At 43.8% G+C, this 19,095-nt stretch overlaps 1 protein-coding gene across 3 annotated transcripts in view; it reads left to right on the top strand.

Annotated features, from left to right (window-relative positions):
* LOC133967352 (neuropilin-2-like) overlaps positions 1-19,095 on the top strand; it is an 87,472-nt gene that overhangs the window by 48,409 nt on the left and 19,968 nt on the right. For all 3 annotated transcript variants that reach the window (XM_062402764.1, XM_062402762.1, XM_062402763.1), the window contains exons 8-13: positions 617-761; positions 4,427-4,602; positions 5,036-5,209; positions 6,464-6,608; positions 17,230-17,304; positions 18,117-18,281. In XM_062402764.1, coding sequence (XP_062258748.1) covers positions 617-761; positions 4,427-4,602; positions 5,036-5,209; positions 6,464-6,608; positions 17,230-17,304; positions 18,117-18,281 — 880 coding nt within the window. The remainder of the gene's footprint in view (positions 1-616; positions 762-4,426; positions 4,603-5,035; positions 5,210-6,463; positions 6,609-17,229; positions 17,305-18,116; positions 18,282-19,095) is intronic.

Raw genomic sequence — 19,095 nt, 5'->3', positions numbered from 1 at the left:
CTGCACACACAGTGGGGTGAAGCTTGCAGGGCTCTGTGTAAGGTGGTGAAAGGTAGATTGTGGGTCACTGTGTGCGTCTGCGCATGCATATGTATGTGTGTGTGTGTGTGTGCATAAATAAACCTAAACACTCCTAACTGCTGTTGTGCTCAGGCACAGTGTTTACAGTGTGTGTGCACTTGAAGTCCCCTGGCCTCTTGGACTTGTGTTAAATTATTATGCTGTCTGAACTTTCTAAACTGTTGTTAGAGCTCTTCATGTTAATCCTCTTAAATCCCTCCTGTTGTTTTTACATCTCTGTGTAAACGAGGGTTAAATAAACAAGACACCCCGGTTGAGTGAGTCGGCTCCAGAGACGAGAGCCTGGTGGCCGCTCCCCCCCCCCCCCGACACGTCACGTCTGTGGACTCAACACAATCTGACTCCAGCTCCGTATTTAACCTGCAGACATGAGGCTGATAGACTACAGAAACAAAATGATAATGATGTAGGACCCGGTGGTATCGGGGGCGGCTCCTTTGTCGTATCGAGGACGTGTGTTCAATCTCCCTCTGCTCAGGAAAACAGTGAAGTTAATGTCCTCCTCTCCTCTCCTCTCCTGTCTCTCTCTTCATAGGTTTTCCATGCCAACGTGGATGCCACAGAGGTGGTCCTCAATCGGATCCCTCAGCCGGTCCTGGCCCGCTTCGTGCGAGTCCGACCTCAGACCTGGAAGAACGGCATCGCGCTGCGCTTCGAGCTGTACGGCTGTCAGATCACCGGTGAGGAAGATGAAATATCTTTTTTTTTTTACCCTCCTGCCTCCTCGTGGGACTCGTTTCTGTGAAAACACACATGTATTCGTCTTGCCAAGTTTTATACCGGTGATATACTGGCTTCTACAGCAGGTCAGGAGGTCGGTCAGAGCAGAAATAACCTTTCCTGGAGAAGAGGAACACTTGAAAGGGTCTTTTCCACCGTCTTTATTCAAATCATCTAAGTTTGAATAATTCAGTCATTTGTCCACCTATTAATCCATCCAATGCTCCTATTCACACTGCAATTTACTTTCTCCAAACGGTTTCTCTCCCTTCACACACACACACACACACACACACACACACACATACACACGTAAAACACATCACAAGTGCACTCACACTCTTGCCCTCGCTCTTTCATGTACATATCCTCCCTCTATGTCTCCCACTCGCACAACGCACGCTAAAACACATACACACACACACACGCACGCACACACACAAAAAGAAACACTCACAGTCCTAATAGAATAATACTAGAGTGTGATGTGTGGGTGATAACATCAGAGAGTAACAGGCTCTCAGCTTTCATCTGCAGCCCTGGCAAACAAACACGATTTCAACCGGCATAATCAGCTCAATACTATAAATAGATGAAACTTAATTAGACTGTCTCTGTGTGTGTGTGTGTGTGTGTGTGTTTGTGTGTGTGCCTACTTGTACTTGTATCTTTGTGAGGACAACATTAAGAGTGGGAACGTTTTGTCTCCAAAACTTCAAACGGCGGTTCAAGGGTCAGAGGTCGAGGTAACGTTCGGGGTCGGGGTTGAGATTAGGCATTCAGTTGTAATGGGAAATAGGCAATATGTGTCCTCTCAAAGATAGAAGTTTCTATGTGTGTGTTTTGTGTGTTTTTGTGAGTGTGTGTGTCCCAGCTCCTCTGTATCATTATTGAGTTAGAGCCTCTCTCTGCTGCCATCGTGGTGGCCATTGAGAGGGACAGATATGCTCTTATCTAGGAGGGCTATTTCAGCACCCACACAAATCACAATCACACCATAACAATATGATACCGTGTGTGTGTGTGTGTGTGTGTGTGTGTGTGTTTGCGTAAGAGAGGCAGAGTGATATAGCAGGTAAAGTAGACGGACGTGGCATATATCAGGTACCCTAACCTGTGTTCTTTTCCACAAATTGCCCCTTTTTTTTTTTTTTTTTTTTTACCCCATTTTAACACCTGAAATTGCATTATACATCACCCTAGTTCCCTCACTCCTCTCAGCCCGGAGAAGCCATTCAACACATCTTTTTGGCCAACTCCCTTCCCCGGGATATTGCCCATTTCTGCCACCGCGTAATGTCAGCAATCCATCACGAGCCCCGAGGAAAACACTGACTTCCTATGCAAAAACTCCTGACACCTTCCGACTGGTGTGTCCTCTGTTGAAGGGGGGGATAGGCTGAGTCAGTTACTTCAGAGCAAAACAAACACTTTCCCTGAAATATGTTTATTACCTGCAGAGAGAACCTCATGAGGAAAAACATATCTGCTATTAGCCGTGCCGTGTCTTTTCCTTTTCTCCGGGCCCCTGCACTCAGACGTATGGGCGAGCACACACAGTCGCACACTGCCGGTGGGGGGGGGGGGGGGGGGTAATGCCCCACACAGGCCTATAAAGGAGGTCATAAAGCAGTCAGTCGGTGACATGTCATTAACTTAAATCACACTTTTATGTCCCTCGCTCGACTTTTTCCTCACTTCCTGCCGATCCCTCTTCACTGTCGCTCTGGTTTTTCTTCCTCCTCGTTCTGCCTTTTTCCTCCGTCCTTCCATCACCTTTGTGGAAAACCTCCTTTCCCGACCCCCCCCCCCCCCCCCCCCCCTTCCTCAATCGATCCCACCCTTAAATTCTCCCTCTCCCTGCCTCGTTCAGCTCCGCCTCGCCTCCATCCTTTCTTCTCTCCCACTGTAATCTGTTTTTATTCGGCCCTGCGGCACCTATCATTCTTTTATTTTTAGCTCGTTTGTGTGTTTTTTTTCTCACTGGGCTCATGTAGTGTGAACATTTGTATCAAGATCAATGTATAGCGGCCGTATAGAGGCATCGGTGAGTTCTATGTCGGGTCTTTAGTGAGACCCTGTCATCTGGAAAAAGCACATTGTGTGTGTCTGTGTGTGTGAACATGCGTGGGCTGGACATCAGAGTGTGAGTGAGAGAAAGTGTGTTTCAACCTGTGAGAGAGACCTCGACTCTCCAACCACTACGAGCTGGTGGATGCATTGCTTTGTGTAGTTGTGTGTGTCTATGTGTGTGCGTGTGCGTGAGCTTTAAGGGCTCTCCTGCTGTCGTGTCATATCTGGCTATTTCTGTTCCTGCGATCTCCAGAGATGATATTCTCCCACTATCAACTCCCACTGCACTCCTGTGAATAAAACGCCTGCTGGTTTCCAGTAGCCGCTGAAACAACCAACAGATGTGTGTGTGTGTGGGGGGGGGGGGGGAGAACAGTTGAATAAACAAAACAATAACATCATTTTCTTTTGGGCTAATCAGTTCTGAAGCTTGCGTTGGCTCATCTTGCCCTGGCCAATGCTACTGCTGCTGTCGTTGTTGTTGTTGTTGTTGTTGTTGTTTATTCTTCATCCATTATTCACCAAAGTGAGGCCCAGTGCAAACGTCACAACATTAAACTTTCATCTCCTGGAAGACCCGTAGAATGTCACCATCAATCACCGTCACCCTTCACTGTCAGGCCGCTCTCCTCCCCCTCCTCCTCCTCCTCCTCCTCCTCCTCCTCCTCCTCCTCTCTTTATCTTTCACACCCCTTCCTCTCCACGCGCTCTCTTTTCAGTCCGTCTCTGCTTGACCTTTTGCCTCTCTCTTTATCTCCCCCTTGTCCTTAAACTCCTCATCCTCACCATCTATCTCGCTGCTTTATTCCTCCTTCTGTTTCCTTCCCTCACATCCTCATCCCTTCATCTCTCTTCCAGTGCCATACTGTTTGAGTCCTCTCCATTTTTAAATGGGATTGGTCACTCTGTTTGGTTCCCTTTGTGTTTCTTTTTCCCGTCTGGCTTTTTTCATGGCAACACCATATTTGAATTCTTGTTAGACTAAAGCACATTAAACAGTATCACTTTGATCTGCAGCTTGCTTTCATTTAGTTCCTCTGTTTTCAGGCTCAATTCCCTGTGAAGAATCCCCTTCGGTAGCTCAGTTAAAGTTATGCAGCCAGTTTGCAGCGGGAAGGAAAGATAATGAAATGGGTTGATAGAGAGCAGCTCAGAGGGGCTGTGGGGCACAACACAACCCGTGGTGGTTGTTTTTGTCACAACCGCATGTACCAAGATGATATCAAACGGAAATAGCAAATTATTCTTGACCTTAAAGTCAATACCAATCAGGAAGATCTATTTAGAAAACAAAATTTCATTAAACCAGGGTGTAGCTAAATCCAACAGTCAGTAAAGAATAATGATAATAGTAGGTAACAGCCTTCGAATTACCTTAAATCATCTCTATAACCACTTTTAATTCTAATTTCCTGTCAGCTTCTAATTTATATTGACATTTCATTTGACAAACCTCTGATGTAGAATTTATTAAAGAGGATCTTAGAGAAGGAAATGCCCAGTTGAGATGTAAAAATAAACCTATTCTATGTTTCTCTGTGTGCTGTGCTAGATGCTCCCTGCTCAGAGCTACAGGGCATGTTGTCTGGGCTGCTGCCAGACTCCCAGATCTCGGCCTCCTCCATGAGGGACATCCACGGCTCCATGGGTGCAGCCCGACTGGTGGCCAGTCGGTCCGGCTGGTTCCCCAACCCGACACAGCCTATCGCTGGAGAAGAGTGGCTCCAGGTGAGTGATCTTTATCACAGCACGACATGTTAAGATGTTCAATAAGGATCTAAAATATCTTTTGAGAAATTTAAGATGAAGCAATATAAAATGTTTAAAAATGAAAACTATAGATGTTACGCTAAGTAATCACTTAGAACTTAAGATAATTAAATATCCCTAAAGAAGGTTTACAAATAATTATAAAGTTTAATTTTATGTTGATATAAAAGAGCTTAAAAGTTTGAAAATATAATCCAAATATTAAAAAGGAGAGCTTATAGTTTCAAAAGGGAAATAAAGAGTTTCAAAATCAAATTGTGAATAAAATAATATTTGGTTTATTTCTAATTCTTAATGGAAAAGCATAAGACTATATGGGATCTGGTAATTGATCGGCTTCTATTTTGTAAAAAGGCAGCTAACATTAATAACTGTTCTCTCTGTGATGTAGGTGGACCTGGGTGTGCCCAAGATGGTGCGAGGCATTATTACCCAGGGTGCAAGAGGGCTGGAGGGCAGCACCAGTGCCGAGAACAGGGCATTCGTCAGGAAGTACAAACTGGCGCACAGCTTGAACGGCAAAGACTGGACATCCATCACTGACAGCAAGACTGGGTTCGCCAAGGTAAGCACACACACACACACAGACACACACACACACACACACACACACACATACTCTCATCTCTCCGATTGTCACTGTCACTTCTTCCTCATTTGTAGTTTATTTATAGCTGTCTTTCAAAGAAATCCCTCTTCACCCTCTTTCTCTCTCTCTCTCTCTCCCTCTTGTCTCTTTCTCTAACTCAGCCTCGTCATTTTCAATAAAAAAAAGAAAGAAAGAAATCCATTTTATTGCAGCCAAAGCTCTGATAATAATTCAATTTAATTACCTCACTCTTCATTCTCCCTGCCTCTTCCTTTGTGTCCCTCTAACTCCTCTGTACTCTCCCTCTCCGCTTCTTCTCCCTCTCTCCATCCTCTCGTTCGCTCACCCTCTATTTGTCTCTCATGGGTGTTAATTAAAAAATGTCTTTCCTGCATCACCACCCAACACTGCCGGCAGTCTTAACACACAGTGAGACAGGCCACTTTAAACTCTGTTCTCCTTTCTGAGACTCAGTCTTAAAACCCTTTAATAGCACTACTGAGTGCTCTTTCTCCTGCTGCTTAGAATCCCTGCGTCCTCTCATCTGCCGGGCATCCTGGGAAATCCATCATATGTTTTTATATATATATTCCTAGAATGGGGGGAGAGACAGAAGATCCAATTCAATTAATGAAACCAGTATTATAACTTTCACCACCCCAGTTAAATGTGTGGTGCAGTCTAGTCAATTCTCAGCTTGTAATAAATCTTTTTTTGCCAGAGGCTGTTTGCAGGCTGCCTCGAAAAAACTGATTTGGAAATCAAAAGGAAACACGCTCTCTGTTGTTATTTATATGGCACATGTCACACTGCGTCGGGAAACAAAGCTGATTAGTGCCGGTCGGTGACAAGCCTATCATTTTCCTATTGTCTCACAATGAGACTTAAACAGTGGAGAAATGAAATAACTCATCTGTATTGATTTCCTCCGGGTTTCTCTACTGCCTCAGAGAACTCTGCTTGTCTCTGTCACATCCTGACACGGTTCACACAGGTCAACGCTTGTCACTCACAGTTTTGTGTCTCACCCTTTGAAGCTCCCACCTCGCAGGCATCAGTCATTTGCCTTTAGACCGATTTTCCTTGCGGGTTCACGACCTGAGCTCACGTATGTGAAACCTGGAACGAAAACATGCTTCACACTGGAGCAAAGGAATGTTTGACTCTCTACTCTTTCTCTGAAGACTTGTACCATCCACTCTCCTCATGTCTTTAATTCCCTCCTCTTAGATTTTCGAAGGCAACGGCCACTACGACACTCCGGAGGTGCGGAGGTTCGAGGAGATAGTGGCCCAGTTCATCAGAGTGTTTCCGGAGAGGTGGTCGCCCGCTGGGATCGGCATGAGGATGGAGGTCCTCGGCTGTGAACTGCCAGGTAAGGAGCACTCTCTTGCTTATGTGAGATAACAGGAGGTTATACACGTCTCAAATCACTGTGCACACAGATGGACTCACAACTTTGAGCTCGTACAGACAAAGAAACTCACACAGATAAACAGACTAATACACGTAAAACAAATGCTCTATTAAATCACATTACCAACCTACTGTGATCAATATCAATCTTTTCCAAATCAGTATATCAGCATAATTACTGTGATATGTTTACATATGTATATATGAATTGTCACAAACCAAACATTAGTAATTGCAATGTACATTGTAAATCATGCAATTAATCCTCGTCATCTGCCATGAGTGCATGTTTGGTTGTGTGCTTGTGACCACACAATATGTGTGTGTTTTTTATTCTTCATACTTCACTGTGTATCTGTGCACAAATATATGTAGAGTATTTAAATGTGTCTATATGCATATGTGTATATAAAGTACTCACTCTCGTGCATACCACAAAGCAATGGGTTAAGTAATCATGTTGCTCTATAGGAGATTTGGTATGTCTGGACAGGGATTAACATGTCTAGGTCATGGGACTTTTACTAATAGTGCCCAGCTGTGTAGTGGTTCTATATGTTGCTCACAGCCTATTGTGTTAATAACATGTTGTCTAGCTTGTGTTTAGTGAACAGTGATGTGCATGATGGGCTTTGAGTTTGGTTTCTATCATCAATCATGATTCTGTTAGAGAAAATATCATTTTTGTTTTTTCCACTGACACCAGCCGACGTGAAGCAGGCTGGTCTTGTGTGAATTAGGGCCACTTACAGGAAAACAAGATATAATATCATTTTTAGAATAAAGACATCATAATAATAACAAATAAATAAATGAGTAGGATTACAAGAATAATGTAAATAGTCACATATTTAATTTTTATTCTCATTAAATTAAGACTTTATTCAGAATTAGTTTTTCTTCCAAGTGGCCCTAATACTCTCTCTTATATTTAGATTGTATAGAAACATAATTTTCAGAAGAAGAGGTTTCTTATCAAGATGATATTCTTCCTTATTTTAATTTTTGGGTTTTATGTGCGTGTCAGAGCAGAGAATCTAAACTATCAACTCATCGGCGTGAAGCCCTGCTGGCACAACAAAGTAACAGTGAAACATTGACCTTGTTGGTCGAACTCGACGATTGAAGCCAAATCATTTCCCTTTAATGGAGATACATTTTTCATCATATGGCCCATCATGCTGACAGTAACCTCTGTGACTCTGTTATTGAACAGAACAACATCGTTCACATCGTATCTGCAGCCAATCGCAGCGCTGATCAACCTCTCGGCTCTCGGGCTTTGTGATTGTCTGCCGGTCGGCCTCGTCTGTGTCTGTGTGCCAGATGTTCGCCCTCTGGATGTAATCCGTGCATTAGACATGTTCACAGTTCACTCCCGCTTCACATGATCACTGCAGCGACTGCCCCGGCCACCACCCTTAACACCATCGCCGCACACACAGCCACACACGGAGATAATGCTGCATCCCAGTGGCTTAGAGCGGTTTGATTTTGTTCAATTTCACTGTGTCTGGTTTTTAATTGTCTCCACACAAGGGGAAGTGAGGATAACAGTGAAAAACGCATGATCTCACTGGATGTGCAGTCACAATCCGTCTGCTCGAGCTATAACGGCAAACAATAAAAACAGGAGAGCACATTAAACAACTACTGAGCGTGCTGTGCGTAATGTTTGTGTGTAGGTGGGTGTGTGTGTGTGTAGGTGTTGTGTTGAGTTGCAACGGAAGATAAAATATTCAACAGAGTGCATCAGCTTCAGTCCACTGAACAAAGCTGTTTGCACATAAGTCACATGCACACAAAAAACAGGCGGACACGTTTAAATCCTTTAACTACAACATTTACACCAACACACACCCACACACACACACACACACACAGACAATAGATACAAAGTCATTCAGGAAGCAAAACAAATCTCTACACATGAAATCCTACCAGCTTGTTTTTCCCTCCATCTAAAAACTTTCCATTCGTCTCAACAGGCAGTTGCGCCCTGATTATTATTATTTAACTTTTTTTTACCAAGCAGGATATGAGGCTACCCCACATTTACCACGCACCCTTGATCCTCTATAAAACCCTGGAAGTTCCCCTTTTCTCCCCCCCCCCCCATGCGCCTCTAGCTACATCCCCACCTGTCTCAGCACCGCCCACAAACTGAAGGAGGGAATGAATGAAGTGATGAATAAATGAGAAGAGACACTGTGAGGCGATCACATGTTCACCGAAACACACACACACACACAGTGCAGTGGATGAAGCAATCAGAGTGGCTCCCTCTATTATTCAGTGGTTTGTTTCTCTACCTATTTTTCTCGAGACCCAGAGAGAACACGGACGCCTGCTGGTGACCAGAGTCCAGAGACCCTCTTTTCTTTTTATGAATAATAAAAATCAGATGAGACTGTGGAAGAAAATTTTATTTCTCAACAAAAGAAATCTTGATCACAAAGGGTTTATGGATTTTTAGAGCCATAGACGGAAATTATGCTCAAACTACATACCTGGTCCACTACAGGTGGTTGACATGTGGTTAATGACAGGGCTGCACATGTCGGTAGATACCCCGTGGTTTTTGTAATGTGTGATAATATTGGATGGCTTTCAGATTTTTTCCGTCATTGTTAAAAGGGGCACTGAGTAGAGAACCTCTACCAAGAGCCAGCAGTCCACTTGAACTCACTCAGGCTGCAGCACATTGCACACACTTAAAGAAATCAGTCCTATTCGTGTTTCTTATAGTTTACATCCAGATCCAGTTATTATTCCCTGAGAAATTGGTGAAAACTAGAACTGTCAAAAGAAAGTTATAACATTTGTCTGGATCGTCCCCGAAACCGAGTGGCTTCTGTCTTGGCCCATGAGCCGTCCTTCCATCAAGTTTCAATAAAACCAGGTCTGTAGTTTATGTGTAATCCTGCAAAGAGACAGACACACAGCAATGAAAGTGTTTCCTCCTTGTCAGAAGTAATGAAAATATTCTGTTGACTCTTCCCCTGCCGGTGACAGCCATGCTTGTGTTGCATTTTATCAATCCTGTGACTTTAAATTTTGCATTCTGAGAAAAATGCTTGAACCCAAGTTGGCTTCCTGTCAGCTGTTCCCATAAATAACAGACCTGCATCATCTGAAACGACTGGTCGACAGTAATACAGTAGTAACTGGGATAAGAAAACAAGCTTCATCTGGTTTTCTTTCATGTTTGCAAACCAGTGCTGCTGTATTTAGATTTAAGCAGCATTTAGTGTTGCTTAGGCACAATTTATTCATCACTCAAAAGTATATAGAGACAAAAAAAATATGATTCGAAGTCAGTCGGAAAAAAACTTGTATCCCTTCAACACCAGCTTTTACAAACTCGCAGGAAACATTGCTTTTCCATTACCGCTGCTGTATTGTTTTCATATTTCACAATGAAGCGCACTGACCTGGCCTTGGGGCTGTAAAACAATTTCCCCACATGGGAGAGACAATCTCTGCACCCAATTACAATGAAGAAATCACAAAATTACGGATACGGGGGTTCTCAGAGGGGGCACACAATAATATAGTTTAGCATCTCATTACGGCGCCAAACCCTCGGTGCGAAAACAGACACAAATCCAGGGTATTATTGCGGGACTCGTTCTAATCGTTCATGCCAGCTACGGAGGCAACGTGTAATTTGGGTCTCGACTTTTGGATGTGAGCAGAGAGCTGCCGGGCGGCCAGATCGGTTCATGTTTTAAATGACTGAGCTATCAGAACATCTGCTATGCACTCATCTCCCTCGCTCAACACCTAGTGGTTAGCAGGCAGACACACACACAGTATCGACACACACACACACACAAACGCACACACTAGGGCTGCAACTAAGAAATCTTTTTGAGAATCGATTAAACTGTCTATTCTTTTTTATGATTAATTCATTAATTAGATAAAAGGCCAAAAACACATCTTTCGTTTGCGTTAATTCCTTAAGGGGGGGGGGGGGGGGGGGGGGGCAGCAGCATCATGTGAGCTACACAAGACACAGGATTGGCTGGTTTACTGACCCCACCTCAGTGTGTGCCTTGTATTATTACAGACCCGACTAATCGATGAGTAAATTAGTTGCGACCTGTTTGCCATAAAGACAAGGGTCTGTTATCAGTTGTATGTCAGAACACACTTAGTTCCTCGACTCCATTGAAACCTATAGCCACTGATTTCCAACAAAACCACAGTGATTAACCCAGTAGGGGTGCTATGGTTTGAGCACCATATCATGGCTGATGGCTTGTTCCTGATGCCTTTCAATAAAAGATTTGATGTTAGAAGTTGGGGATTCATAAACGAAAAGAAACCTGCGCAGACCAGTTGAGTCAAAGGTCAAAGGTTAGCCTCAACTGGTGTGTGGACATTTCTTCTTTCTTTCTCCGTCTTTTGGTTTTTCTCTCTTCTGTCCTTATCAAGTTTGGAGGTTCGTGCTTTTGTATACTTTTCTATAATTAGACATTGGCCGGTAACTGGGTGAGTGTCCGATCTCCTGAACAACCTGTGGAGATACCAGCTACTGTCAAGGAATCTTTTAGTAGAAAACAAAGGAGGCCTCTTCTGAGAAAAGACAAAGTTGCAAGTGAGAAAGTGAAGAATTCTCTGAATGTGAAGCAGTTTGTTGTTGGGAAATCATCCAGGGTCAAATTTCATGCAGGAAGCAACAAGGAAGTTAATGAGGTTCCATTAATCACATGTCGATGAAGCTGGACACAGAAAAACATCCACACATACACAACTCAAAAACACCTCCATAGTTACAGCGACTCCCTGCAGGGAATATTGTTGTTTAGAGGTCTTGTTCCAGAGGTGTTCTGCTGTTCTAGGTTTCCAGCCAATTGTGTGTGTGTGTGTGTGTGTGTGTGTGTGTGTGGGGGAGTGTGTCCAACATTGCTGATCGCTTTCACGTGTTTGCCGTGGCTCCTGTCCAGGCGCTTCCATGTGATTGGTATCATGTGTCTCTCTTTCTCTCTCTCTCTCTCTCTCTCTCTCTCTCTCTCTCTCTCTCTCTCTCTCTCTCTCCTGCGTAGAGATCAATGTGATTATATAAACACAACATTCACCAACAGTGACAGCAACCAGATTGCAGGATTGTTTTTTTTATTCAATGAATGCATAATACAAATTCATCCTGACAAGTAGTTATAGAGAAAGCCATGAGTGGACAAACAACATTATTAAATCATTATTGTTAATTGGTTAACTTTTGATCAATGCTGCAGCCAAAGCCAGACTAATAGAACCTATAACAAACAGCTGGGTCGCAATAGAGTAGATTGCTGCAAGAAACAAAAAGTTCCCTGCAGCTGCTTCTGTTCTTTAATTTAACAAAGTTACAGATCTGACCCTGAACTTTTATACCAACGGGTACAAACCCATTAGCAGGAACAGAAAACAACGTGAGACAGGGTGGGTGGTGCTGGTGGCTACTGGTCTCTGCCCATTTGACTCAGCTCCCATCGGAGGAATGTAATCACTCCCCTCCGTTTCACATCTCAATAAACACAATAGGCCTGAACATCAAGCACGAGTCATTCTAAACCATATACAATCATGTTGGTTTCACTTCAGAAGGACAGTTCAGTTTATCTTTTCCTTCTGCTTCTCCCTGAGTTATCTCACATTGAAACACTTAGGACTGGGCGAAGGTTCAGTGCTGGTGCCGGAGTGTTTATATGTGTCTGTGTTCAAAAGCGCTTGGGTTTAAATATTTGGGTTTGACTCGCCTTGTCTCTGTCGACGTGCCTGCCCCTTTTTTTCTCTCCTTTATCGGTCATCCATCCATCCATCCATCCATCTTTCCATTATCTCAAGGCACTTTAAATAGTCAGGTCGAGACCGTACAATATTATAGATAAACCCAAAAGTTCCCACAATGAGCAACACTCAAGAAAAGGTCAACTGCACAGTCGTAGATCCACTTTGGTTTTTATTCTACCAGCCATAACTCAACCTGCTGCCCTCCACCCTGGCTTGGACTGCCACACCCTCCTCCCACCACTGAACATTTGAACATTTGAACATTTGCACTACACTGCTACCTTTTTTCTACTGTGTTATCCCGCCTTTAGTATATTCATATTTATATATTTTTATATATTTATCTTGCTCATAGTTCTTATATCATACAATACCTGTTAATACTGTACTATTCCATATATATTTCTTACTGTACATATCTATTTATTCACATTCCACTTTAAATACGCACAATACTCTGCCGTTTTTTGCACTTCTGGTTAGATGCTAAACTGCATTTCGTTGTATAAGTACTTGTACTGTGCAATAAAAATAAAGTTGAATCTAAATCTAAATCTAAATCTAAATACTAAAGATGATTCTTATTTGTTTTAAGTAAATTAACATTCTACAATAATTCATATTATTTGTGTTTTCGTGCTCACGTCTCCTGCTGTTCATTAACGTGGCAAACCACTGGGTTAAGAGACTTTTACATCTTTTCAGTGATGCTCAGAGAAAAATAAGACTTGTGAATTTTTAATACATGACCCAAAATGCAATATCCCTACAGTTAAATATTGCCAAAAAACTACTGATTGGACCCTGGAAGCAGCTAAAAGAAAAATATATCCTTGTTCACATGGCTTTGTGATCCAGAAATTTGTTCCTCTCTTCTCCAGAGAATTTAATGGCCCACTTGCTTAATGGCTCGTGCTTCACTCCAGCGCGTGTCCTTTGTAGATGACTGCGGTTCAATGCCAGCAGCCTCTTTTTTATCATCTGGGTTGTTGTCGTACTCAGTTTGACACTTAAGGCTGTAATTACAATCGCGTACCTTGCAGAGCTTTCTTGCACACTGGACTAATGAGCAATTCACTGTCAGTAGTTTTCCAGACACACAGAGAAAGACTTTGCCTCTTCTGTCTCAGCTGGTGAGCTCGTGGCTCGGCCTTGTAGCTACGCTCTGTAATCGGACGGCCCTTCTAAACCACAGTCATGCGCTTTAGTCATCTGCCTCCAATAGATTATTGCCAGGTTCCATAAACTGGCCTTCCAACGTCTACTGGGCATTAAAACCTGTGGTCCAGTTGCTGCACTTAACCATAAAACCAGATATTAGCTGGTTGTACAATGGGCTAATTAGGCATTTAGTCTGGAATGGGTTTCCTGCTGTAAAGAACTCCTTCTCCCTCCCACTCATCTTCAGAAGAGAGAGCCATAATTAGTCGAAGCACTTTAAGCGACATACAAATCAATCCAGCACTTTGGGTTTTTAGGTACAGTTTGTCTGATTTCCCAGTTTAGGTCCGTGGCAGGATTTCAATCCCAAAGCACTCGTGTTTTCCGCCAGTTCTTCTCATTTGATGTCATAGTTAACATTTTACTTCATGATCTCAGCTTTTTAACGCTAGTATCCAAGTTTCCTTTCACTGGGAACTCGGTCTCTCTCATCCAGCTTTGAGATGCACTGCAGACAGAGAGCGATGCACAAACATGTACTTGTAAAAAGTTTTAGTTAGGAAGATACGATGTGTTTTCAACAGGAATTCTACTTACAGTAAATAAATACCTGCAGTGAAGTGCTTAGCCAGTGGTAACACAGCTAGTCACACTCATTAAATATCAGTGGAGTCCTTGGTACAGTGCACAGTAAAGAGGAGGGAGTCTCCTATATGCACAGTCTGCCACTCGGTCTACCAGTCAATCACATAGTCATTAGGTAAAAGACCCCCCATCACACACACACACACACACACACACACACACAGACCCACCATGTCACCAATAATTTGAGTAGTGATGACGTTCTCTCTCTCTCTCTCTCTCTCTCTCTCTCTCTCTCTCTCTCTCCCTCTCCCCCCCCCCCCCCCCCCACACACACACTCACACTCTCACACACTTTGTCAGTAGTCGTTATTTAGGCTGACAGAGGTAGATTTACAACCAGAGCTCTTTCCATAATTGAACAGTTTTTCGTCTCTCTGTTTCCGCCTCACCCTGCTCAGTCAGCAGATTTACAATAGGTGTGTATGTGCACACGCACTTCTGCACGTGTGTGTGTGTGTGTGTTTGTGTGTTTGACTAAACTAAACACCTCCTGTTTCTCCATTTGAGGTGTATGAGTGTGTGTGTATGTGTGTGTGTGTGTGTGTGTCTGTTGCTGTAACTCAGTGGCGACCCACTGCAGTAAACAGATGTAATGATTATTATATGATTCACGTTCCAGTGTAAATCCCCCCCCCCCCCGCCCGTTCTGAGCAGGCAAATGATATTAAACAATCCTTATAAGGCAATTTGTTGAAATTATTATTACTGACCTTTACCTGCTACAGAGATCCTCCTCGTGGATGGAAAGAGAAGTGGAATGGAGGAGGTGGTGAGGAGGATGAGGAAGAGGGGAGGACAGGCAGAAAGCGAAACTGGATTAGCTAAGTGTAGAGGAGGTGGAGATCGACACTGGAGGCTGACAGGAGCTGTGTGTGGTCACTAATTAGGAAAACGGTGGTGAGAGGTGGAAGGGGTTGGGTCCCCCCCCCCCCATATAGGGGGCTAATTACAGTGGTAAAGGGCACCAAATTAAAACAGCTTAATGTCAGCAGCTGGGAGCTACTTATCCAATGTTAATATCTAAATCTGTGTGTGTCTGTGTGTGTGTGTTTGTGTGTGTGTGTGTGTGTGTGTGTGTGTGTTGAGACAGCAATATGAAGCCACTCTGTTTGGGTTTATATAATAATCCTGCATACCTTCACTGTAAACAGACTGTGTAAACAACTCAATAAAGTTATGGACACACACATACGACACACATTAGAGGAATGGATGAACCAAGACACTTGCAATGAACTCAACGCCATTAGTGAAGGTGAAGAGTTCACGCTAAACACATGACACACGCACACACACAAATACACAGAAGGAGAGAGGGAGGGATAGAGAGAGAGAGAGAAAGAGAGAGGGAGAACGATCAGCGAGTGAGTCATGGAAACATCTTGAACAACCAAACAAGAAGTAAATCCACAATGGTGGTCTCACGTTCACTGAGCGTGGTGGTTAGGACAGATACGAAATGACACCAGACAAGGGGAGAGCGAACGGCTGCATGAAAAGAGAGAAAGAAAGACACACACTCACAACAAAGAGAGAGAGAGAGAGAAAGAAAGAGCTGCGGGCGTACAAAAGCGAGGGACGGGTGGAAATCAAAACACGCCTCTGGGGGAGATGACAGAAAGAGAACGAGAGAAAGAGTTATGGATATGAAAATTGCGGTTGTGGTGAAAAGAGAAACAACACTAGATAGGGTTTCACTTCTATGCCGGAGAGGCATAAGTGTGTGTGTGTGTGTGTGTGTGTGTGTGTGTGTGTGTGTGTGTGTGTGTGTGTGTGTGTGTGTGGAAAGAGTTGGGAGCTCTGTGGTAGCAATGGTGGTTTTGCAGAACAGAACCTGGACAGATTTATTGTGACAAATGCAGGGAGCAGATAGAACGACGGAGGGGATTTACAGAGCAGAGGGCTGGAAGAGAAAAGAGACAGAGAGACCTAAAAGTGAGTGGCAGAGAATCAGAGAGAGGACCAAGTGGCTTCTGGGAATCATTTGGGGAGAGGTCTGTGGTGTCAGGCTTGTGCCACGCAACCCATTCTACTGTTCCCCTCACGTCAATATATACACACTGCGCGTGCCTACACCACTGTATGTGTGTGTTTATGTGTATCAGTGTTTGTGCAAGTGTTTGTGTGTGAGCGTGTGTGTGTGTGTGTGTGTGTGTGTGTGTGTGTGCTGCTTAAGCAGTCAGGGACATTCAAGGAATCTTAACTAACTGTAGAAAACTGCTTATTAAGAGCAGAAGGTCTTGGGGTTACACTGACATATCCCTCTGCTGACGTAGGCGCGTGTGTGTGTGTGTATATGTGTGTGTGAGAGTGTGTGTGTGTGTGCACACCTCTGATTTATCTATCATACACTGGTTGCTGCTGTGCACCAAGGTCAGTTTGAGTGCAGCATCTATCATCGTAGCGTTGAGTTTGTGTGTGCGTGTGTGCGTGTGCCTGTGCCTGTGCGTGTGCGTGTGTGTGTGTGTGCGTGTGTGCGTGTGTGTGTGTGTGTGCGCGTGGGTGTGTGTGTGCACGCCTGTGTACGAGCCTGCCAACCTGCAGTGGATACACTGAGTGGCGAGGCGCAGTGTTGAGCCGAGTGCCAGCTCCCTGCCTCGGCTCACTCTGTCACTGTCTGGCTCGTGACAAACTTCAGCTCTAAACCAGCGTCTGTACAAACATCATTAGTTACTGTGAAATATCTCAATCTCCCTTTGCTCAGAAGTCACGGCTGCTCCGTTAAGATATTACCACATTCAGGCGATAGAAGAAACTGTGAAAGTTGTAAAAGCTGAGTTTAGATCGGATTAGTCTAAGTCCAGTAATGTCTTTGCTTCTACAGTCTATGGTCTGCTTACCAGACCGTGTTGGAATAAGATGAGTTCATGCTAATTGTACTAAATATAGAGGGATGATGATATTTGATCACTATGCTCCATCTTGCCTTGTCATCTCATTCTATTCTATTGTGTTCTAACCCTGATTCTAACCTCTTCTGTCAACAGAGTCCACCACTGTACCTGACACAATGACCCCCACTGTGCCCAGAGTGGAAATGACCACTGCTGCAATGAGATCTGGTAAACACAAGCACACACACACACACACACACACACACACACACACACTCATATCTCCATGACTTCATAAGTCATTACATTGAAAAGCTAAACTTAAAACATGTCTTCACCTTAACATGTGATGATTTATGTTTTGATGTGTGATGCTTCTGTGTCCCCATGAGGAAGAACAAGCCATAATGTCAAAATGCAAACAACTTTAGAAGAGTAATACCTGGACCACACATACAGACTAACACATTTCTTGGAAGTGCACATTCGGATACATTTTCTTCTCATCCACACACACTTACACACACTTACACACACTCTCGAGGTCAAACTCATGATGTCATCGTGCACCTCTGGGCCTCTGGACTTTGAAGTCTGTTGGATTCAAGAGTCCCACAGGAGTCTGTGTTTGAGTGAAAATCAGCTCTCACAGTCAGAGGAGTTTGCCTCCTCACACACACACACATACACACACATACACACACACACACACACACACACATGCTGGGAACATAATTCCACAGCTATAGGTCAGCTCCTGTCAGACAAGCAGCCTCACTGCTGGACAGTAGTTTAAAGGGGCTGTATGTTAGTTTCAAATTTCATTTCTGTAATTGTGAGGAGCTGTCAGTGGAAAGCAACACACAAAGAACCACCAGAGAAACCACACAAACACAGCAGCCTCTTTAATGATCACTGATGTCTTTAACTGGCTGAGGTGCTAAAGGACTTAAAACAAAACAGGCAACTTAAAGTCAAAACCCCTAAACTGTCAAATGTCTTTATTCACAATCTGAGCTTGTCGTTTTCTCGTCCCACAGCCACCACTCCATCGCTGTCGGCCGTCTGTGACTTTGAGCAGAGCTTGTGCGGCTGGTCGGCTGATCCCCAGTCAGGTGTGAGCTGGTCCCTGCACACAGCCGGCAGCAGCTCAACAGGACACGACACACACGAGACCCGGCAGGATCTGGCACTGGGATCAGACAGTGAGTACTGATTGAAGTATTTATATGTGTATATCATACAGTACATCCAGCATCCACATATCGCATTTCCAAATTGCACGATATTCAACACTGCACTTCCATGGTCCCTGAGCAATACACATGCCGATAAGATGAATGAGTCCAAGATATCCCAGGTCAGTTTCTAACAGCATCAAGCAGTGTGATGCACCAACTCAATGGTCCTTACCCACACACAGTGACTGCTTAACTCCCCGACAAGTGTGTTATTATTAACACAACTGTAGCAGTGGGGTCCTAAAGGGCTGCTTGGGAATGGAGTCTGTGACCAGAGCCTGGATCGAGCTAATTAAGAGCCGAGCAGATCCCAGTGCTGCGAGGAACCACTGACAGCAACTATGATGCAAGGATTTCACTCTAATCTGCTCACAGGGTGCACAGCGACTTAATTGGAGTTTTATTTTATTTTTTTATATTAGCTTTAACAGTTTCCCTTCCCCCAACCTAGTTTGTTACTTTATTATCTCCTCCTTTTACTCTTGTCCGGTCTTTTCTCCTTCTTTCTTATTTTTATTCTCAACTTTTCGTCTGTTCTTGGAGTTTTACCTCTCCTCACTTCACTTCACTGTTGTTTCTTCATTCCTGTACTTTGATCACTTTTACTTCATTCCCCTTGTTTGCTGCTTTTCTTTCTTCTTCCTCCTCTATTCTATTCCACATTGTGTTTGCCTCTAATGCCCTGCAGTCGTCTCTCTACTGTCAGTCTTCATCTTCTCATCTCTCCTTGTTCAGAAAGTTCGTACTTTAACAGGTTTTAACATCCTGTCTTTCCCAC

Source organism: Platichthys flesus, chromosome 13 (genome assembly GCF_949316205.1).
Source record: "Platichthys flesus chromosome 13, fPlaFle2.1, whole genome shotgun sequence".
Lineage (NCBI taxonomy): Eukaryota > Metazoa > Chordata > Actinopteri > Pleuronectiformes > Pleuronectidae > Platichthys > Platichthys flesus.
Note: the sequence above shows the minus strand (reverse complement) of the source record. Positions and strands in the feature narration are given on the sequence as shown.